Genomic DNA, 23060 nt, shown 5'->3' with positions numbered 1-23060 from the left:
AGAAGGCAGACACAAAAGGCCACGTGCCGTGTGACTGTCCCTGTGAGAAGTGTCCAGAACAGGCAAATCTTTAGAGAGAAAACAGACTAGTGCTTGCCTGAGGCCAGGAGCGGGGCAATGGGAGGGACTGTTAATAGGTACAGGGTTCCTTTTTTTTTTTTTTTTGAGGTGGCGAAAATGTTCAGGAGTTAGATGTGGTGATGGATGCACAACACTGTGAATATAGTAAAAACCACTGAATTGCACACTTTTAAAAGGTAAACTGTGGGGCGCCCGGGTGGCTCTGTCGGTTAAGCAGCCGACTTCGGCTCAGGTCATGATCTCACGGTTCGTGGGTTTGAGCCCCACGTTTCTGTGCTGACAGCTCAGAGCCTGGAGCCTGCTTCGGATTCTGTGTCTCCCTCTCTCCCTGCCCCTCCCCTGCTCATGCCCTGTCTCTCTCTCTCTCTCTCTCAAAAATAAAGATTAAAAAAAAGAAAAAGGTAAACTTCATGGGTACATGTGGGTATATCTCAATAAAGCTGTTTTTTTGTTTTTTTTTTAATTTTAAAAAAAGGAACAGGTTATTAAGTGCTGATATTTATTGTTAAGGATCCCACCTTTCCACAAGGCATACCCTGGAACCGTTCCCGGTCGGCCTGGTGATTACTCCTGGCTGGAAGGAGGAAGTGGCCTAGACTACAACAAACACTGACAGTGTGACGTGGAAGTTCCTGAAGGCCCCATTCACTTCCCCCCACAGAACTAAGACACGATGTTCCTCAGTGTCCTTGATACAAGGAGACCCACGCAAAAAATGGCTGATTCTGCAGATGAGAATCACTGAAGTTTCTGTTTTCAGAAAACAATTATGTATAGGACTATCCTTTCAACTTTTGCTACTAGAAAAACCAAGTGCCAAATTTATTGTTTGAATCCTCTTTTCCTTAAATCACAGATCTAAAAGTGATCTGCTTCCCTGCTCGTCTGATGGTTTCTACTGTGATGTTCCTTTAATGCTTCCTTTTATAATGAAGGATGCTTATGTGACCAAACTGCCCCAAGTCCTTTCCGTAGCCAGCATGACCCAATTCTAAAACAAAAACACTCCACCCATTTGTAGGCCCTTAAGGAAGAAGGCTAAAGGCTTCAAGGTGGTCTTCACTAAAGCAGTGCTTGAGATGGGGTCTCCCAGAAATGGCCAGGGCGCCTGCTCATGCTGGCCTCCACACCCAAGCCCCAGCTGAGGGTACCCTTAACCCCCTCTCAGGCAGTTCCAGGCTACAGCATATTAGCAGACACCTCAGGAAGGCTCTGGTAGCCTACCCTGTGCCCACAGATAAATAATGTGTCCTCATTTAGGAGAAAGAACCCAAGGATCTGAGAAGCAGAAAGGCCCATCCATGGATGCAATGCTAGCTGTGGAGGGAAAGTGCCTAGTGCCTTGATCTCTTGCCTCTGGGCCTGGTGCTCTATGGTGCTCTCTCCACTCCAGCACAGGGGGGGCTCATCACTGACCGTGTCTGTCAGGCCTCGGGCTGAAAAGAATCCGGAGAACACCAGAGGTCAGGTGGGCCTGGACAGAGGACACAGGCTTCTGGAGGCTGGGGCTCCCTGGGGGTGAAAGGCCCTCCTGGCTTGTTTCCTGCTTCACTAGCTCCTCCATCCACCCCAGCCACTGGCTTCCAGAGGCTGGGCTCCCTGCTCCCACGGGGGTTCAAAACCACACTCAGATGGAGCCCGTGCTCCTGTGCTTTTCTTGCGTGGGCCCCAAGGGGCACGGAGTTACCCTGTAGGTAAGCACCACACAAAGCGTCAAAAATTCATTCTTTTCCTTTGCCCAGTTCCGAGAGGTGGCCACACACAGAGGCAGGCATCAGAATGTTGTAGAGTAGGAAGGGCACCTCCCAGGGCAGCAGGAAAGCCCTGGGAAGGGAGAGCCCTGCTTAGGGTCAACTCGGTAAGTTAGTGGCAAAAATGAGATCAGCCTTCAGGTCTGTGTGGGCAAGCAGAACTGGAGGATTCTGCCCTTCTCCGCATGATGCGGTCTCTCTGCAACGTGCCTGCCCCTGTGAAAGTCTTCCTTGTGGCCTATGGGGCTTTCTAGTCTCTCATTTTCGTCTGTGTAGCCACATTGCAAAAGCAATTTATGAAGGGAAGGTGTCTGAGAAGCAAGAACAGGCCCTGGGTAGGAAAAGAGTCATTTGGCCCCAGAAAGATTTCAACTCTAAAGTCTCAGAAATGGAAGGAGCTGCGCAGAAAAGAAGAGTGGGAGCCTGGCCGCATGATTTTTGTATTGACATTTGGTTCTTATAATAACATCCAAAATGCGTTCTGTTCTTATAGCGCTGCAGCTGCGACTGCATCGGGCCGAGAGTGTATGTTGCCGGAGTGTCCCTTGAGAAGTGTGCGGGAGCTGGTGGTGAGAGAGACACACAGACTGCTCTTTGGGACCTATACGCAGCCGGGTGGAGAGCTGCAGCAGGTGCCTTGGCTCTGACAGGGGGTGGGGAGGCAATCCCAGCCAGCCTGCAAACACATGGGCAGAGTCCCTCGCCCCCAGACCGCAAGAACACAGCTGCTGACGGGGCCAGCGGCGGCAGCTCCAGGAGAGTGGAGGGAAGGCTGGGATGTTACATTCTTGAGGCCTTCACAGGTACATATCATCGTAGCCCGGCGGGGGGAGATGGTCTGGGTTAGGTCTGGAATGGAAAGAGGGGCTGGTGAGTTGGGAGTGATGGCGGGGCCAGGGGCGCACAGGCAGACGGGGCCTCAGCAGAGGGAGCCTGCCCTCCAGAACGACATGGTGCTCTGTGGGGTTGAAACGCACACGCTCTACAGCCATGATCCTGACTCTCCCACCCTGGGTAAGTTAATTCATCTTCCAGGGTCTTGATTTCTGCATCTATGCAATATGGACAGTAATATGTACCCCTAAGTGTTGCTATTAGAATCCAGCGTCCTGACACGGACTTAAACTTCAGTGAGTATGAGCAGCTCCTCCTCTGAGTGCTCCCTGAGGGGGCTGGAGGAAGGGAGGCACTGAGGGCTGGGGAGCTCTGGGGAGGCATCAAGCATGGGGCCCGGAGGAGGCTCCACTCCCTCGGCAGTGGGGGATGATGCAGCCAGTGGTGACTCCGCACCTAGAGTCAGACTGCTTGCTCCCGTAACGCTGAGCTGAGCTGCCATCAGGCCCTATTTCTCAGCGGGCCTGAGTGAGTACCTACCCAGAAGGGCTGGTCCCAATGGGTCCAAAGGGGTCAAAGCGTGCTCCTGGGGGCACAGCGCCTGGAGGAAGACGGTTTGGGAGGCCCGAGGATGGGTCAATGAGTGCTCTCGGGAAGCCAGATCTCAGGGGATCCACGATCATGCCACCTCTCCGACACCTGAGGCAAGAAGAAAAGGTGGGTAAGCAGGTGGGGCAAGGAGCTGCTGGAGGAGAGGCGAAGGAGGTGAGTGGACTAAAAATGCCTGGGATGTGTACTCTGGAGAGCTCAAGCAGACACTGATGGATGGTTGCCTGAGAGTCAGCAGGAAGTGGACAAGAACAGGAACACCAAGAGCACACCTTTCCCGGCATGTACGGCCTGCCCTTTCAGCTTTCCAGGCTGCCCGAACCCACAAAACTGAGATCCCTGCCATGTTCTACATCCAAGGGGGACAACTTGATCAAGAACAGGTGCCAGAACTTGCCAAGGTCAATGGAGAACCATCATAAGGTTCTGGAGGGCACTATTTTAGGTCTAAGGACTAGTAATGGGATTGGGACAATTCCGGATGATGGCTTTCTTGCAGTTTCCTGAGAGCGCCTCAGGGTGATCTAGGACTGCACGTGGACTGCCCAAATCTGGCTCCTGACAGCATCTGTCCCTCATGGAGTTAGATGCACCTGACCTCCTGTGCTCAAAGCAGGATGTGTGAGCTGATGTTCCCCAAACTTTGCGGCCACTGTGCAAGCTCAACTGCAGGCTCATGCGATTTCCCACTATCTAAAAATGAGGTGCTCAAGTTGGGGTCGCTTTGCAGCACAGGTTGAAATCTACCCGGAAGCATTCAGAGAAGACAGGGCCTGGCTAGGCTGTAGTGACTTTGTTGGGTGCACGACAGAAACCACACACACAGTCTACTGGGGATCAGACTCCCCTGAGCAAGTGAGGTGACTGCTGAGGAGCCCTGAACTGCCCTTCAGTCTGTCGCCCACCACGTGCTCCTCAGCCTGCACCTGAGAAACCCTTCCATCCAAGGGAGGCTGCTGTCCTCCGCCAGGGCCAGCGGGGTCAGCTAATGACAGGGGAGTTGTCTGCTGGCTTGCTCGGCGCCTCCCCCACCCCGCCAGCAGAGCTCTTCCTCACTGCTGCAGGCACGGCAGAGCGGAACAGCGGCGGGGACTTCTCAGCCGCTCAGCCCCAGCAGCCTCCTTCACCCCAAAGCAAGGCTGACGAAAAGCTCTAAGATTAGAAGGTGAGCTGAGGCTGAAAAGTCACAAGAGTAAGTTGTGTTGCTGCCCCCTCCTTGGCAGGACTCACCCAAAGGGGTCCAGATCCTCTCCCCCGACAGCAAACGGGCCCAGGGGATCACACCTGAAACAAACAAGGGACAATTACCACAAGTCCCATAGCAGCCAGGTGCCTGGGCTCCCGAGGGATTGAACCCAATGCCCGTGGGGTCACAAATGCACTCCCAGGTATGGAGGACAGGGGAAATCCCCGCATGAGACCATAACACGAGGGATATTTCAAAGTGGTCTTTGGCACAGACTAATATATTACAAAGGCAATATTGAAAAGAGTTGAACACAAAGCTAAAAACAAGGAGACCTCAATACTGTAGAAAATAAACGTACTGACAGTGGTTAGTAACCTCAAGATAAATTTTATTTTATTTACACTTTTCTCAAGTTTCTAAACTTTGTATCATGAACCAAGAACTTTCAGATTAGAAAATATCCTAAAAACAAAACCCAACTCCAAGACTAAGACTTAAAAGCTTCCAGGGATGGAATAAGATGGGTGAACACACAGCCAGAACATTATGGCCTCTCCACGACATTTCGATCCCACAGACACCGTGTACCTGTTTATGCGCTGCCCACTGGAGGGCCACAAACCACTGTAACCTCTAAGATTTTTTTCACCTCTACACCAAGAACCCACTTTTGTTCTCACTGGGAATGCATGAGCTAGGAGCATAAATGAGAGCATCCTTTCTGGAAAGCAATTCTGTACTGTCTAATATATACAAAACACCTGTGTCTTTCAAAAGTCTTAACGTATCTTTATACTCTTTGATCCAATAGTTCCTTATCTAGGCATTTATCTTAAACAATACATAATTCAAATTAAAATATCACCATAAAGACTTTCATCAAGGGAACTGGAATTGGCCTAAGTAGGGACCAGTTAGGCACTTTATGGTGGATCCCTAAATGCAATTGTGGAGACAATGTTCTCAGAGGTTTCAAAATGATATGAAAAGGGGAGCCTTGGGTGGCTCAGTCAGTTAAGTGTCTGACTTCAGCTCAGGTCATGTCTCACGGTTTATGGGTTTGAGCCCCTCATCAGGTTTGCAGCTGTCAGCGCAGAGCCCGCTTTGGATCCTCTGTCCCCCTCTCTCTCTGCTCTCTCCCCCTCAAAAATAAACAAACGTTTAAAAATAAAATAAGATAAGATAAGATAAGATAAGATAAAATAAAATAAAATAAAATAAAATAAAATAAAATAAAATAAAATAAAATGATGTGAAAAAATGCTTATGCTCTAGTGCTAACTGTGGGGGGGAAAAAGAGATAGCCTAGGAATAGCCCAGGGAATCAACTGTGAAAAATGTGTGCGGGGGCATGTATGTATAAATAAAAATTGAAAGAAGCACAGAGTGACAGTTACTCCTGGGATGATTTTCTTTATGCTTTTCTGGTTTTTTCCTACAAAACAAAAAATACGAAAAATTTGCAAAAGTGTGCTTTGGAACCTGCTTGGAGACCTAGCAAGCAATACAAACCTTGCAGTTCTGGAGGGGGTGGGGGTTCCTGCCAGACCTCAGGAGAGCCTTGTAAATAGCAGCTAATATACACTTACAGGTAAGAAGCCATTAATTAAAGAACTGGGAAAAAATCCAAAAGGAGATGCTTCTTCAGTCAGTTCTACCTATCATGCTGGAAAGGATACTGTGATTTAAGTGGATGTGGCTAGGTTTCCAAGGGAAGGAATTTTTCCTGATGTAGATGACTGTTCCCGAGTCCTAGTTCAAATTTGCTGGTGGCCTCTGTTAACATCATGCCACACTGTGGATGGACAGGGGTGCTGGAGAGCACCGAGTGTATCTCCATGAAATGGTCCACTACAGGTCAGCAAACAGAAGGGGCTTCTAATGGCTATAAAAATGCCTAGGAGAACAGCACCTTATAGCTCCTGCAACACATAGCCTTTTCTCCTTTTCTCTCCTGGGCCACAGAGCACGGGACGGGGCAGGGAGAAGGAACAGAGAAGAGAAACTGGAAAAGGCAGCTGCCAGGCCCGTGGCCACCATTTGTGTACTTGAAATTGTCACAGCCTATCCCTTGACTCAACACTTACCACAATCTCGCTGCAACACACGCACGCACATTTCTGTGAATTTATTATGCACACGCTCAGAACCCATTTTAAAATAGTCTCAGTCCTGGGTCCCCTGGGTGGCTCAGTTGGTTAAGTGACTGACTCTTGATTTCAGCTGAGGTCATGATCCCAGGGTTGTGGGATCGAGCCGTATGTTGGGCTCCATGCTAGGCGTGGAGCCTGCTTAAGATGTTCTCTCCCCCTCTCTCTGCCCCTCCTCTGCTTGCACTCTTTCTCTCTCTTAAACATTAAAAAAAAAAAAAAAAAAAAAATTAGTCTCAGTCCAGCAAGTCCCCCTGGCTGTAATTTCTTCTTGACCGTTCTTTTGAGGGGAATGCCTCAAAAAAAAAAAAAAAAAAAAAAAGTCTCAGTCCAGAATACGTTGAATGAGGCTACAGGGATTAAAATAAAGCTGATTTTTGTATAAGGTCTCTGAAATCAAGCCCCTCCTTCAACTGATAATCAGCTGAAGTAGAGTGTTATACACTAACGTTGTAGGCCAAAGTGCCTGGCTAGGCCCACATGACCATATGATCCAGGCTCCAACAGGGCCCCCCCGAAGGGATTTGAAGGTGATCCCGAACACACACGATTTCCTCCTTCTGTGCTCCCCTCTCCTCTTAGATAAAAACGACACCCACTCCTCTCTTGGGCACACAAATCCCGCTGACACCACTCTAACAGCTACACGGTCTGGCGACGTGGAAAGGCCTCGGGACTGGAGGGCAGAAGACGGGCCCTGTGCTCTGGGTGGAGGATGATCTAGGTGGTTGGCAGGGGTCTGTCACAAACCTCTGCACCTCAGTCTTTTAAGAAGACTGGAGTCTAAGAAGTAACACTCACAGGGCCTGCTGACGATGACACAGCCGCAGCGGGCACAGACAGACATGCTGCCAGGCAAGGCCTGGAAGAAGTGGGTAACAGCCACCGCCGCTATTTACCAAGAGCCTGCCCTGTACTAATTTAGTTTTAAAAAAAACTAATTTTGAAAATGTAATCTCAACAGGTAATGCATCTACCCGTTTCAAAATTCAAGACTGATAAAAGACCCACAAGTCCATCATCTTAGGCTAGATGTGTCCTGGAACTCAGAATTCTTCAGATTTAGAAAGGTCAGATGGGTGTACCTAACTTCCATCGTGTAACACTCCCAAGCAGCACCCGGGCTGTAACAAATACCCTCATGTTTCTGCAAAACGAATGCCTATTCACATGTAAGTGGGATAAATGAATGTATGAGGAGCTTCATGCCACTTCAGGACAGGGTTTGACACCAATCTTATGGGAGAGGAAGGGGGAGAGGGGGGGAGAGGAAGGGGGAGAGGAGGGGAGAGGAAGGGAGAGGAAGGGGGAGAGGAAGGGAGAGGAAGGGGGAGAGGAAGGGAGAGGGAGGGAGGGGGAGGGAGGGAGGGAAGGACGGAGAGAGAGGGAGAGAGAGGAGGGGGGGAGAGAGAGAGAGACAGAGAGAGAGAGAGACAGAGACAGAGGGAGAGAGAATATATGTCAAGGTCCATGCTCAGCGCAGAGTCCAACATGGGACTCAATCCCACTCGATCCCTGGGATCATGATCTGAGCCGAAATCAAGAGCTGGACGCTCAACGGACTGAGCCACCCAGGTGCCCCTCAGAGCTCCCTTGATATCAGAATTGTACATAAAAGATTGTGGGCCCACAAAAGCAAAAATTCTCCCTTTCACCCTTGTTCCCCAGCCTACCAGGTCTTCCTACAAGACAACTAAGATACCAGCTTCTTGTATGTCCTTCCAAAAATACTATGCATAGAGAGCAAATATGTATCTCTCCTTTTTTAACAGGTGGATGCACTGAGCGCCTTATATACATTATCATATTTCAGCCCTCTGCAGCCCTCTGAGTACGTATGATTTTTATTCTTATTTTACAGATGAGGAAACAGGCTCAGAAGCAAGGTTTCTTAAACAAAGCCACATAGGTAGTAAGTGGCCAATACAGTATTCATCCTGGGTCTGCCCAACATCAAAACCCATCCATGCTCAAACTGATGTGTTGAGACCATTTACATTTAATGTGATTTTATGTGATAGGTTTAGATTTATAGCTACTACCATTTATTATTCGTTTTCCAAATGTTCCCTCTGTTTTTCATTCCTCTGTTTCCTCTTTCTTTTTATTCAATTTTAGTGTTTTTTACTCGATCTCTTCTTAGAGTTTTTTCCAAGTGGTTGCTTGAGGGATCAAATATACAGACTGAACCTCTTCAGTCTACTTTGAAACAGTATTTTACCATTTCAAGTAGAAGGCAGAGACCGTAGAAGGCATATGCAGGTCCATTCATTCTCCTCTATGTTATAGTTGCTCCCTATTATACTGACATAAAGTGAAATGTGTCATTTTTGCTTTCAACTGTAAAACACATTTTAGAGAATTCAAGAGAACAGTTCTATTTACCTAGACATTTACCATTTCTATTGCTCTTCCTTCATTCCTGATGTTCCAAGTTTCCATCTGGTATCATTTCCCTTCTGTCTGAAGAACTTCCTTTAGCAATTCCTTTTGAGAAGAGCTGTTGACTATGAATTCTTAGTTTCCTTTCACTAAGAACTCTTAATATCCTTCAGAAATAAAGTGAAATATTTGCTGGATACAGAATTCTGGGTTGACAATTCTTTTTTCTTCATACTTTGAGAACATCTGTCCACCTCTTCCTGGTCTCCATGATTTCTAATGAGAAATCCACAATTGTTCACGTTCTTATTCTTCTATAGGCAAGTCATTGTTTTTCCCTAGGTGCTTTCATGGTTTTTTTTTTTTTTCTTCATTTTTAGTTCTTGGCAGTTTGATTATATGTCTGCACATGGACTTTCTTGGGTTTATCCATTTAGGGTTTGCTGAGCTTTTTGAATTTGTGGGTTTTTTGCCCAAAATGTCTTTTGCCAAATCTGGGGAGTTTTCAGCCCTTATTTTCTTCGAATAATTTTTCTGTACTGTCTTCTTTCTCCTCTCTTAAGACTCTGATTGCCCCTATGTTAGACCTTTTATAATTGTCCCACAAATCCCTGAAACTTAATTTTTCAATCTGTGTTCAGACAAGATAATTTCTATTGCTCGGTCTTCAAGTTTACTCTTTCTTCTGTTATTTCCATTCTGATATGCCTTCATCCAGTGAGCTTGTTTTGATTATTTTACTTTTCAATTCTAAAATTTCCATTTGGTTCTTCTTCATACCTGCTATTTCTTTGCTGAGACCTGCTGCTCTGTTCAGTTCAAGACAGTCTGCCCTCACTTCTTGCAGCATTTTTGTAATAGCTGCTTTCTGTCTTTGTCAAGATAATCCCAACATCTGTGTCATCTCGGTGCTGGCACCTGTTACCTTTTTGTGAGTTGTGTGAGTTGAAGTTTTCTTGGTGCTTTGTATGCCCAGTAATTTAGAATTGTATCCTGGAGGCTCTGAAGAATCCTGATATTTCTATTTTAGCAGGCAATCAACATAGCTGGCTTCAGGATCCAAGTTCTGGTTTCAATGTCAGTTGTTTTCAAAGCCTTTGCAGTGCTGTCCAGTGCTGTACCACGTATGTGCTGCCAAGCATTGTTTGGACCACCCAGTTCTACTCAAACTGTGATGTGCAGATGCATCAGTGGGGGATCTGGCTAAGGGCAGGTTTTTTTTTTTTTTTTTTTTTTTTAAATATACTTTATTGTCAAGTTAGCTAACATACAGCATATACAGTGTACTCTTGGTTTCGGGAGTAGATTCCCGTGATTCATCACTGACATACAATAACAAATGTTCATCCCAGCAAGTGCCCTCCTCAATGCCCATCACCCATTTTCCCCTCTCTCATGCCCCCCCATCAACCCTCAGTTTGTTCTGTGTATTTAAGAGCATCTTATGGTTTGCCTCCATCTCTGTTTGAAACTATTCTTTTCCGTTCCCTTCCCCCATGGTCTTCTGTTAAGTTTCTCAAATTCCACATATGAGTGAAAACATATGATATCTGTCTTTCTCTGACTGACTTATTTCACTCAGCATAATACTCTCCAGTTCCATCCACGTTGTTGCAAATGGCAAGATTTCATTCTTTCTCATTGTCAAGCAGTATTCCATTGTATATATAAACACATCTTTATCATTCATCAGTGGGTGGGCATTTAGGCTCTTTCCAAAATTTGGCTATTGTTGAAAGTGCTGCTATAAACACTGGGGTACATGTGCCCCTATGAATCAGCACTCCTGTACCTTTGGGATGAATTCCTAGTAGTGCTATTACTGGGTCGTAGAGCAGTTCTATTTTTAATTTTTTGAGGAACCTCCACACTGTTTTCTGGAGTGGCTGCACCAGCTTGCATTCCCACCAGCAGTGCAAGAAAAGGGCAGGTTTTAATCCAGAAGATCACGAGTGGGACTTGAGATTCTGTATGTTTCACAAGCTGAGTGAAACGTGACTGGACTTTGCTAGTCTGGGGAACACCAATGACTAAGACTGCCAGGGTACAAGTTCAGCTGGGAAATTCTGGTAGCCTAGGATTATTTACTGTGTTCTGCTAAGCGTAGAAATTTAGGACTGGGCACATGGAGATGCTGAGGACAGTAGACAAGAGTGTGTGTGCATATACACGTATGGCAGCAGTTACAATGCTCTGAGCAAGCAGAGCACTAAACCTTCTCTTTTCCCCCTGCTGAGGATATCCTGTGAGTTCAAAGGTGAACTGGGAATGGAGGGTGGGTGGGAAGTATCGCATCTGGGCTAGGAAAACAAATATTTTTAGAAGAAAAAAAGAAACAGATATGCATAAATTTAAAAATTGTAAGAAAGATGTCACCATAATCTAACATGATTCTTTTTGCTATTCTTTTCTAGTCTATTTTCATAAGCATGCTTTTATAAAATTATAATGCTATCATTTTAGATCCCACTGTTTTCCTCCACTTATGTCCTGTATTTCCCAAGTTGTCTTTGCTATTGACATTTTTAATGACCAAGTAATAATCACTCAAGTGAAGCAAATTTTTAAAATTTACTTGACCTTCTACTGTATGTATTGGTATTGCTTCTGGTAGGTGTAACTATAAATGATGGTGTAATTGGTGACTTCTGTGCACATGTTTTTTTTCTGTCAGAAATCAGTTCACTGGGGGGGCACCCGGGGGCTCACTTGGTTAAGCATTCTACTCTTGATTTCCGTTCAGGTCGTGAGCTCACGGTTCACTAACAGCGCGGAGCCTGCTTGGGATTCTCTCTTTCCCTCTCTCTCTGCCCCTCCCCCACTCCTGCATGTGCTCTCTCAAAAAATAACAAACTTAAAAAAAAGAAAGAAATCGGTAAATGTTACCCTCTGCCTGTCCCACCACTGTATGATGGGGACAACCTGCTTCTCTGATCAACAGACAGGAGTTGTGCTCAGAAGCCTGAACTGCACCTGACTTGGAGGATTCAGAAGGTGAGATTGGAGTTCTGCAAGCTGATGATATTCAGGTAAGATTTTACACTCAGCTGATGTAGTAATGGGTACACGTTACCCCGAAGGCGATGGGGAGGGGAGGGGAAATATATTTTGCATTTGGGAGGCCAGACGGTAGACTATGGTAGGTAACATTTCTAGAAATGGCCCCCTCTCAATATTCCACACCATCTAATCCCCAGAACCTGTGATGTGATGACAAATCACTCCTGCAATTGTTTTAGGTAATACTGCACAGTTGACTTCAAAAAGGGGAGATTATATGAATGGGCTAATCTACTTACATGGGCCCTAAAAAGCAGAAAACTTTCTCTAGCTGGCAGCAGAAGAGAAGGTGGAAGGGGAGAGTCAAAACATGAGAAGGACTTGACATACTATCGCTGGCTTTGAAGATGGAGGGGGCCGTGTGAGAAGAGACGTAGGGAATCTTAAGGAGCTGAGAGGCCCTCAGCCAACAGCCAATGAGGAATGGGGAGCTCAAGTCCTACAAAAACAAGGAACTAAATCTGGGTTCAGTTAGCTCACAAATGTTACGGGGGTGATGCTTTTCTAAACAATTTAAAATAAAAAGGAGACCAACTCCAGCAACATGGCAAGGATAGGGAAACAGCATCAAAATACGGTGGGAATGCCAACGAATACAATTGTTTGGTTCTCCTTCCAGCGACAGATGCTAAGGAAACATTCAGAGATGTGCTCTAAGTTTCAAAGTATGTTCACTGAGGTGTTAGCTATGGTAGCCCCAAGTTAGGGATGACTCAGGCTAAGAAACACAAAAGCCTTGCATCATCCTGGATCTGTCTCTCCTTCATTAAACCAACCCATCAGCAAGTCCTATCAGGTATACTTCCAAACATACCCCAGATCATCTGCCTCGTCTCTGCCACCATTCACCCCACCACCACCGTTGTTTGTTCCCTGGGTGCCCGTGTCAGCTCCTGGCGCCATCTTCCTGTTTCTGCTCTTGGACCTTTATACTCCATTCTCCACAAAGGAGCCAGAGTGATTCAAAAATAAAACATAAACAGTATGAAGTCCCTCCCAGGGATCCCTACTGCTTTTGATCTTGCCCCCAAGACTCCTCATGCCCTGGCCTTTGCTCACCCCCACAGTGTCATCACCGATCTATTCTCCACCCCCAAGTTTACTGAATTCCAACCACACCACTTTCTCTTTATTCTCAGAACAATCCAAAACGATCATTTCTTTTGAAACGATTGCTGATACATGTGTTACAAGGAGGAAATACTAGGGGCGCCTGGGTGGCTCAGTCAGCTGGGCATCCAACTTCGGCTTGGGTCATGATCTCACGGTCTGTGAGTTCGAGCCCCGTGTCGGGCTCTGTGCTGACGGCTCGGCCTGCTTTGGATTCTGTGTCTCCCCCCTCTCTGTCCCTCCCCTGCTCATGCTCAGTCTCTATCTCTCAATAATGAATAAACATTAAAAAACATTAAAAAAAAAAAAGGAGGAAATACTAAGGGCTGAATCTTGCTCCAACGTTTATGAGCTATGTTGGTTTGGCTAAGTTAATTAACCTCTCTGTGCATCAGTTTTCTTTTCTATAAAATGGGAATAGAAGCATCTATCTCATTCTCGTTAGGATTAAGAGACTGTATTTTACACTTAAATGTAACTGCTTGGCACACAGTAAAGACTTGCTAAATATTAACCACGTTAGTTGTCAGAACCTAACCGGGATTCCTCCACAGAAAAAAGTCAGTGGTTCATGGGGTCCCAAGCAGACTGCTTTCTGTCCCAAATGTTTTGATGGTTCCCATTACCCAGGATCAAATCTAGCTCCTTAGCACATGGGGCCCCTTGTGATGTGGTTCTCACATTCACCTACTCTCCTTTCACATGCCAGTGCAAATATAATGCCCTCACTCCCTCCCTTGCCCCAACATACACACGCATGAGGTGATTTCAGAGCCTCATTTAAACCCACTGTCCCCTCAGCCATACATGCCAATTACTTTCAATATCACAGAATTTTGATTAGTCCTACAGAATTTAGCTCATCAGGCATTATCTCTGTGAAGCCTTTCCTTCTATCTTGTACCACTCAATCCTTCAGAATATTATTCAGAATAATCACCCTTCTCTGTGCTTTAGCAGACCTCAGAAAATACTTGTCATTGTTTTTAAAGGACTTATGATCTGGAATGAACAGGGCAATCAGCGGGGGATCAACTGTGAACTCCTTCAAGGCTGGGTCCACACCTCACCACGTATTCCCAGTGCCCAGTACAGTGCTTGACACATAAGCAACACTTAAACAGACTTACTTGGGAACGAGAGATTGTAAGAAGGCAAAAGCAAAGGCTTTAGAGTTAGACCCACGTTCAAATTCTGGCTTCACCATCTAATGGCTGTGTGACTTGGGGTAGGTCATGAAATCCCTACACCTTAGCTTTCTCTCCTGTAAAGTACGACAACAGTATTTCTCGAGGTTGTTGTAGGTGTCACACGAGGATGTTTACAAGAGTGTAACACCTGGTACATAATAAAAAGTTCAAGAAGTGGTAGCCAATATTCTATTATTGTATCACAACTGCTTTTTACTGGTTGTGATCAAATTACTTATACATGAACCTCAGTTTCCTTACTTGTAAAATGAGGAGAGCCCTTGCCCATCTCATGGGGTTGAGAGAATAAAATACGCGCATATGGATGAACCGCCTAGCTTGTGGCTTACAAGAATTGGCACTCAACAAGCAGTGATTGAATAATTATTATTGAATTAGCTTTGCCATACACGAGAAAAACCAAAGAGATCAAGATTATTTGCCTCTAAGAGGAAAGACAATGAGGGCAAATTTTAAGAATACGGAATAACAGGGGTGCCGCCTGGGTGGCTCAGTCGATTAAGCATCTGACTCTTGATTTCAGCTCCGGTCATGATCTCATAGTTGGTGAGTCTGAGCCCTGCGTTGGGATTCTCTCTCCCTCTTTCTCTGCCCCTCTCCTGCTTGTGCGCTCTCTCTCTCTCAAACTAAATATGTACACTAAAAAAAAAAAAAAAAAAAAAAAAGGAAATAGTTTCATGACTAATAAAAATTGAAAATTTAATTATTAAGGTGACATAGGTAGAGGATAAATATTTTTGGAATATGGTGCTGTACCAACTGGATTCAATATAGTAAGACATCAATCTATCTTGTACCATGCATAAAATTAATTTCAAATGGGTTATAGATCTAAATATAAAAGGTAAAACAACAGAGCTCCTAGAAAAATATATGAGAAATCTTCCATGACTGTGGGGTAGGGCAAAGATTTCTCAAACATCAAAAAGAACATCAAACATAAAGGGAAAGCAATGATAAGCTAGATTACATAAAAATTAAGAATACTTTAATTTAAAAAACACCGCTGATAGAGTGCAAAGGCAAACCACAGAGGGAAAATATTTGCAATACATGTATCTGACCAAGGACTTAAATCCAGAATACACAAACAATGCCTACAAATCATAAAAAGATAAGACAACCGAATATAAAAATGGGTAAGAGATCTGAAAGACTCTTCAAAAAAAGGGAATATCTAAAAGAGCTTGTAAACATTTTAAAAAAAGAAAAAGAAAGGATTCAAAATGTTCTCCACAGAACTCTAGGGGTCCCTGAAACTCTTTCATTTCAGGGGGTCCATGAGATCAAAGCTATTTCATCTTAGAAGCTATTTGCTTTCTTCACCGTGTTGACATTTGCACTGACGGTACAAAAGCAGCGGTGAGAGAAATCACTGATTCCTTAGTATGAATCAAAGCAGGGACACTAAACTAGCAGTCGGGTGTACCCTCCCTCACCAGTCACCTGCTGCATAACTCTCGAGTCACTTTAGAATGTCCTTGATGAAGCAGTAAAAAATTACTCAGTGTTCTAAAATTCCCATCTTTGAATACACCTCTTCTTGGTATTCTCTGTGATGAAATGGGAAACAGGCATAGAGCACTTCTACATAAAGAAGTACAATGGCACTTACCAATACTTTCACAGTTAAGTTGCTAGCTCAACTAGCCATTTTTTCACGGAAAACCATTTTAACTTGAAAGAATGACTGACAGACAAACCATGATTATTCAGACTTGGGCTACCTAGTAGACATTTTCTCAAAACAATGTGGGCCTGTTACTACAAGACAAATAACTGACACTGTTGCCAATGATAAAATTGAAGCTTTTGGGTGAAAATTAACGATTTGAAAATTTGTATTCATCAGTAGCTTGATGGCTTCCCAGTCCTGATGGTGATGAGAATAGTAATATTGATGAATGTGACTTTTTTGATACTGGATAATGAGTCAGCATTTAGCGGATCTGCATTAACTCAGTGAACCAATATTTTCCAAATGATCGATACATGATCTTCCAATATCATACACGGGTAAAAGATCCACCCAAAGGACATGACAGACCAGTGGATTTTAACGTAATAATGTACAAGAACGTACCTTCGCTGTTAGGTATTCAGATTCCACACTACAATTAACCCTTCAAGAAACTATCACTTGTCAAGTTTTGGTGTAATGCAAATAAGAATATCCACAATTATTTGAAAACATTATTAAGCCAGTCTTCTCTTTTCTTATAACTATTAGGGTAAGACTCAACAAAAACATTACTGCCTGCAGACTAAATGCAGAAGCAGAAGTGAGAACCTACTTATCTTCCATACCTAACGATAAATAGGTCTGCAGCAAAGTGAAACAAATCATTCTTCTCGTGCAATTTCTGTGTTTGGGGGAAAATAGTATTTTTGTAAAAATGTGTTATTTGTGTTAATATATAATGGGTTTATTACTGTTTTTTAAAAACTTTTAATTTTTTATATTTAAGAGAGAGAGAGAGAGAGAGAGAGAATATGAATCCAAAGCAGGCTCCAGGCTCTGAGATGTCAGTCAGCACAGAGCCCGACGTGGGGCTCGAACCCACGAGATCATGACCCAAGCCGAAGTTGGATGCTCAACTGACTGAGCCACCTAGGCGTCCATTGTTATTTTTTAAGTGAATGAATAAATATGTATTTGTAAAATTTCAGTTTTAATTTCTAATATGGTAAATATTGGTTGATAAATAAGAACTCTTTAATAATTCAGAATTTAATAATTCTTTCTCAATAATTCAGAGTTCAAGAGAGTTTCTGAGACTAAAAAATGTTGAGCTCTGCCAGCATGGAAAATATAACTCAACGAAGTAAAAGGAAAAAACTCTATGCAGATGCACAGAACTTTACTATTTAAGATGAAAAACTGAACATGCTTAAAATACTCCATGGAGGTTAGGCAAGACTACAGCATATCCGCAAAATATAATATCAGATACTAAAAAAGAGATGTTTGGCACTTTAGTAAACAGATTATGAAACTTTAAAAAGGAAATGCACGACACAAAATATCAGAAACATTAAAAATATGCAAAGACACAGACTGGGACTGAAAATGAATTTTGAAAGACAAGAGCTTTAGATCTGAGGATTTATTTTTAGTGAAGCCAGATAAGCATAGGAAAAACTGGTTTTTCAAAACAGCGAGTAGGATTTGGGGCATACGGTCTGACTGAAGACAGATGGGGCAAAGGGAAATGGGTTAGAATTGTAAGACAACAACAACAAAAGTTAGGCTTAGATAAACACACACACACACACACACACACACACACAACCCTTCCCTTACAGATGGGCTGTTCTCAGTAACTCTTCCCTAGAGATGTCAGGAGTAGGACAGACCTACTTTCTGCTATTGAGTCTCCATCACAAGGGAATGTCCTCGCCACGTACATCCCTGGCCTAGAAGCAGCCAGCACCAAACTGGCAGACTCAGCATCCTTTGACAAGCGCTAGCTACACGTCCCCACACACTCAAATCTCCTTCCACGCTAGGACAGACACCCTATTTTGGTTTGGTTTAGAAGTTTCCAGGGATGGGACAGACTTAGATGGGGGTGTGGAAGGCAAGCAGTGAGACACAGGACTGTGTCCTGTGGGAAGGGGGCAGAGGCTGCCATTTCCTGCTCAGAGGCAGGAGCCTCGCTGTTCACTGATGGGCTAATTAACACCCCGCAGCAGCCAGATGGGAGGCTCCGGGGCTCTTTCAGGCCTTCCTGCCCTAAGGCCCCACCCCAAATCCAGCATCTGAGGGAAAAACAAAAAGGTGAAAGTGTGAGAGCTGGTTGCCCGGCAACCTGGAGTCGAAGGGGGCTCAACGAAGGAATCGGTGTCATTACAGACATCTGTGCTGATAGAGGAAGGGGGCTGGTGAGGAGCGGGGGTAGAGGGGGGTGCGTGGCCGGCAAAAAGCCTCCCTAAACACTCCACCTCCTCTCCAACCATCTCATCCAGTTTGAAACGCCCAGAGTCTAAGAGACCCCCAAAACGAACCACCGGAGTCCAGAGTCAAAGCTAAGCAGCAAGGGTCATTTATTGCAGGTTCGAACCTGGACCTCTGCGCCCCCGTTGCCAGTGACGCCAAGAGGCCCTGAGAGAGGTTTTTACACCCCTTTTATAGACAGGTACAAACAAGTCATGGGGAAATCAGGAATTTTCCACAGTTACAGAGCTACGATTGGTTGGTGTTTAAAGTTGGACACTTAACAGTATTCGATTGGTTCCTGCCTTCAGGTCAGACCACAACCGGGGGTACGGGTATCACAATGATTGATCAGGAATACGTGGATGTGCCAAGCAACAATGATTGATCAGGAGTACACGGATGTGCCAAGTAACAATGGTTGATCAAGAATATACGGATGTGCCAGGCAATAATGATTGATCAGGAATACATGGGCGCGCCAAGCAATTATACAGAAGCGGAACAAGCTGGTTAAGCTTGGTTAGGTTTCAGTTTCCCATAACTTAAGCTTTTAAGTTTCAATTTTCTCAGGCCTCTCAAGTTCAGTGTGCTAGTCCTGGGAGACAGGTTTGCTTGAGAAAGACCTAATGGAGGGAGGGCAAGGCGATGGGTTTTCCTCCATACTCAGGGTGCACTGACTACACTGAATTGGTACAAACTGATGACACGCACTGAAACCAAAGGGTGTAGTGGGGAAAGCAGAAGCAGAGTTAGACCCACCTCCAAGGCCTCTGCTCCTGCCTGCCATTCAATACTCTCTCCTTGATATGGGGAGTGGGGGGGTGGGGGGTGGAAAAGAGGGGACCCAGTGGCAGGCGCTAAGAGTGGTATGCAGGAACAATGAGGGTCAGCCTTCTGCCCTGTCACCTCCACCCCCATCGCACCTGTCTCTAATCACTTCCGATCCTTCCAGGGCTCTGCACAGGACAAGCCTTCATGCTGGAACACCTTCCTACCCTCCTCATTCTTTAGGAACCCGCCTTAGGGGAAGCCTTCCCTTAACACCAAGTGTGGTTCCGGCTCCTCTACCTATGTGCTCCCTAGCACCCTGTCCCTCCCCGTGATGACAGCAGGCGCAGATGGCATCACTGGTCTTCATGAAGCACCTGGGGCTAGATCCAGAGCTTCCCACCTAGTGAGCTCAAGAAATACCAGGATTTAAGAACCTAAGTGGCCCCTCAGCATCTAAAGTTTTAAATACTTCTTAATTAAAAACATTTTTTTAAACATTTATTTATTTGAGACAGAGCATGAGCAGGGGAGGGGCAGAGAGAGGGAGACACAGAATCTTAAGCAAGCTCTAGGCTCTGAGCTGTCAGCACAGAGTCCGACGCAGGGCTCGAACCCACGAACCATGAAATCATGACCTGAGCCAAAATCAGATGCTTAACTGACTGAGCCACCCAGGTACCCCTAAAGGTAAAAATTTTACAAATTTGTTTTAAATGTTTAGTTTTTGAAAGAGAGAGAAAGACAGACAGAACGTAAGCAGGGGAGGGGCAGAGAGATGGAGAATCCGAAGCCAGCTCCAGGCTCTGAGCTGTGAGCACAGAGCCCAATGCAGGGCTCGAACACGCGAGCTGCAAGATCATGACCTGAGCCAAAGTCAGATGCTTAACTAACTGAGCCACCTAGGCACGCTGTAAATTTTTAAATACTTTTTATCTTTAAATAATTAAAGAGTCACAGGAAGTTGGAAAAATAGTGCGGAGGAATCCCGAGTACCTTCACCCGGTTTTCTCCAAGTTATACCACCACAAAGCTCCCCCATGCTACCTCCCCTGCCTTTCTAATCATACCCAACAGCCTGCCTCAGCCCCCATTCCTAATCTCTGGCAACCACTAATCTGTTTAGAATGTCTAGAATACTATCATTTCGAAAATGTTCTATAAATGGAATCATACAGTGTGTGACCTTTTGGAATTTTTTTTTTCACCCAGCACAATGACCCTGAGCTCCATCCTAAATATTATGTGCATCAACAGTTCGCTCCTTTATATTGCAGATAGTATTCCACGAGCAGTGCCACAGGGTGCTTAACCACTCACCAAGTGAGGGACATTTGGGCTGTTTCTGTTTTTGGCTATTACAAACAAAGCTGCTATGAACATCTGCGTACAGGCTTTTGCGTGGGCATAATTTTCGGTCCTCTAAGATAAACACCCAGGAATGCAATTCCTAGATCTTACTAGTGTTTGTTTAGTTCTTAAAGAAACAGCCAAACAATGTTCTCGAGTGGCCGTACCATTTTACATTCCCACCAGCAATGCAGAAGAGATTCAGTTTCTCTGCACCCTCTCCAGCATTTGGTATCACTGCTATTTCTAATTTTAGCTATTCTAGGTGTGAAGGATCATGTTGTTTAATTTGCATTTCCCTAATGGCTAATGATGGCGAACACCTTTTCATGTGCTATCTGCCATCTATCTGTTTATCCTTCTCAGTGTGGTATGTTTTCATATCCTCGTCCCATTTTCTAATTGGATGGTTTTTTAACCGGTCGAGTCTTGAGTGTTCTGGATCCTTAGAGATAGGACTGCTCTGTCACATGTGTGGTTTGCAAACATTTTCCCCTAAGCTGTAGTTAACGTTCTCATTCTCTTAACAGGGTCTTTCCCAGAGCAAAAGTTTTTAATGTTGATGAAGTCCAATTTGTCAACTTTTTTCTGTTACAGACTATGCTTTTAGTGCCCTAAGAACTCTTCAACAAGCCCCAGATCCTAAAGATTTTCTCCTGTGAGTTCTTCTAAAAGTGTTGTAGTATTAAGCTTCACATTTAAATCTGTGATCCAATTGGAACTACCAGCTCACATTCATTCTGAGCCCTGAGCTGGTATCCTTGCTAAACACTATTATTATTATTATTATTATGATTAGGTAGATTCTGTAGGATTTTTCCATGTAGACTAGTATGTCATCACAAATATAAACTGTTTTATTTCTTCCTGTCTTATCTGCATCCCTTTTAATTCTTAATGTGGTGGCAAAACTTTCAGTACTATGCTGAGTAAGAGTGGTGAGACAGGGTCTCTTTGCCTTGTTTCTAAGGGGGAAAGCACTTGGCAGCTGATTTTATTTTTTATTTTATTTTATATTTTATCTTATTTTATTTATTTGTTCATTCGTTCATTCATTCATTCATTCATTCATTCATTCATTCATTCATTTGTTTTTGAGACAGAGAGAGACAGAGCACGAGCAGGGGAGGAGCAGAGAGAGAGGGAGGCACAGAATCTGAAGCAGGCTCCAAGTTCTGAGCTGTCAGCACAGAGCCCAACGCGGGGCTCCAACCCACAGACCATGAGATCATGACCTGAGCCAAAGTTGGACGCTTAACTGACGGAGCCACCCAAGCGCCCCCGTTAAATTTATTAAGTATTTTTTCTTTTGGGGGTCATTATAAATGGGATTTCCTTAATTTTCAGATTGTTCATTGCTAATATACAGAAATACAACTGATTTTGTTTTTTGACTGTGTATCCTGTCACACTGCTGAACCTGCTTATTTTAAAAGTGTTTTTAGGGGTGCCTGGGTGGCTCAGTCGGTTAAGCATCCAACTCTTGATTTCAGCTCAGGTCACGATCTCACAGTCCTGAGAGCAAGCTCTGTGCTAGGCATGGAGACTGCTTAGGATTCTCTCCCCCCCCCATGCCCCTCCCCCACTCGCTTGTACACACTTTCTCTCAAAAAAAAGTTTTTTTAGACAATTCCTTAGAATTTTCTATATATGAGATCTCATGTCATTGGCAAACAAAGTTTGCTTCACTTCTTCCTTTTTAATCTAGATACTTTTTCTTTTTATTGAGTGACTCTCCTGGCTAGAATCTCAAATATGATGTTATATAAAAGTGACAAGAGTAGACATTCTTGTCTTGTTCCTAATCTTAGGGGGAAAGCAAACAATCTTTCTCCATTAAGTAATATGTTAGCCGTGGGCTTTTTGCAGATGCCATTTATTGAGTTAAGAAACTCCAGGGGCGCCTGGATGGCGCAGTCGGTTAAGCGTCCGACTTCAGCCAGGTCACGATCTCGCGGTCCGTGAGTTCGAGCCCCGCGTCAGGCTCTGGGCTGATGGCTCAGAGCCTGGAGCCTGTTTCCGATTCTGTGTCTCCCTCTCTCTCTGCCCCTCCCCCGTTCATGCTCTGTCTCTCTCTGTCCCAAAAATAAATAAACGTTGAAAAAAAATTAAAAAAAAAAAAAAAAAAAAAGAAACTCCTTCAATTGCTCAATGCTTTTATCATGAAAGGGTGTTGGATTTTGTCAAATGCTTTTTTCTGCCTATTGAGATGAACATGTGGTTTTTAGCCTTTGTTCTATTAATATGGTATATTACATGAACTTTTTTTCATATGTTAAACCAACCATTTCTGGGATAAATTTCATTTGGTCACGGTATATAATCCTCCTTTTATGTTGCTAGATTTGTTTTGCTAGTATCTTGTGGAGGATTTTAAAATCTATATTCAAAAGGGATACTGGTTTGTAGTTTTCTTGTGGTCTTTGGTTTTGGTATCAGGGCCTCACAGAATTAGTTTGTCTGAATCAAGATCCAAACAAAGTCCAACACTGTATTTAGTTGATATAACTCTTTTAGTAACAGCCTCACTCTCCCTTTTCCATGCTATTCATTTATTTGGCAATTTTTTATCCTGTAAAAAATTTTCATGTTCCAGTTTGGGCTGCGACACACGTATCCTCATGT

General features: G+C 44.4%; 1 protein-coding gene across 1 annotated transcript in view; it reads right to left on the bottom strand.

Annotated features, from left to right (window-relative positions):
* Positions 1-2253: 2253 nt before the first annotated feature.
* The window catches only part of PSMF1 (proteasome inhibitor subunit 1), a 48299-nt gene continuing 27492 nt past the window's right edge, over positions 2254-23060 (bottom strand). Inside the window, exons 6-8 of the mRNA XM_047853517.1 lie at positions 4506-4559; positions 3207-3365; positions 2254-2681 (exon numbers count right to left, since the gene is read on the bottom strand). Coding sequence (XP_047709473.1) covers positions 2630-2681; positions 3207-3365; positions 4506-4559 — 265 coding nt within the window. The 3' untranslated portion in view covers positions 2254-2629. The remainder of the gene's footprint in view (positions 2682-3206; positions 3366-4505; positions 4560-23060) is intronic.

The sequence above is a fragment of the Prionailurus viverrinus genome, chromosome A3 (assembly GCF_022837055.1).
Source record: "Prionailurus viverrinus isolate Anna chromosome A3, UM_Priviv_1.0, whole genome shotgun sequence".
Lineage (NCBI taxonomy): Eukaryota > Metazoa > Chordata > Mammalia > Carnivora > Felidae > Prionailurus > Prionailurus viverrinus.
Note: the sequence above shows the minus strand (reverse complement) of the source record. Positions and strands in the feature narration are given on the sequence as shown.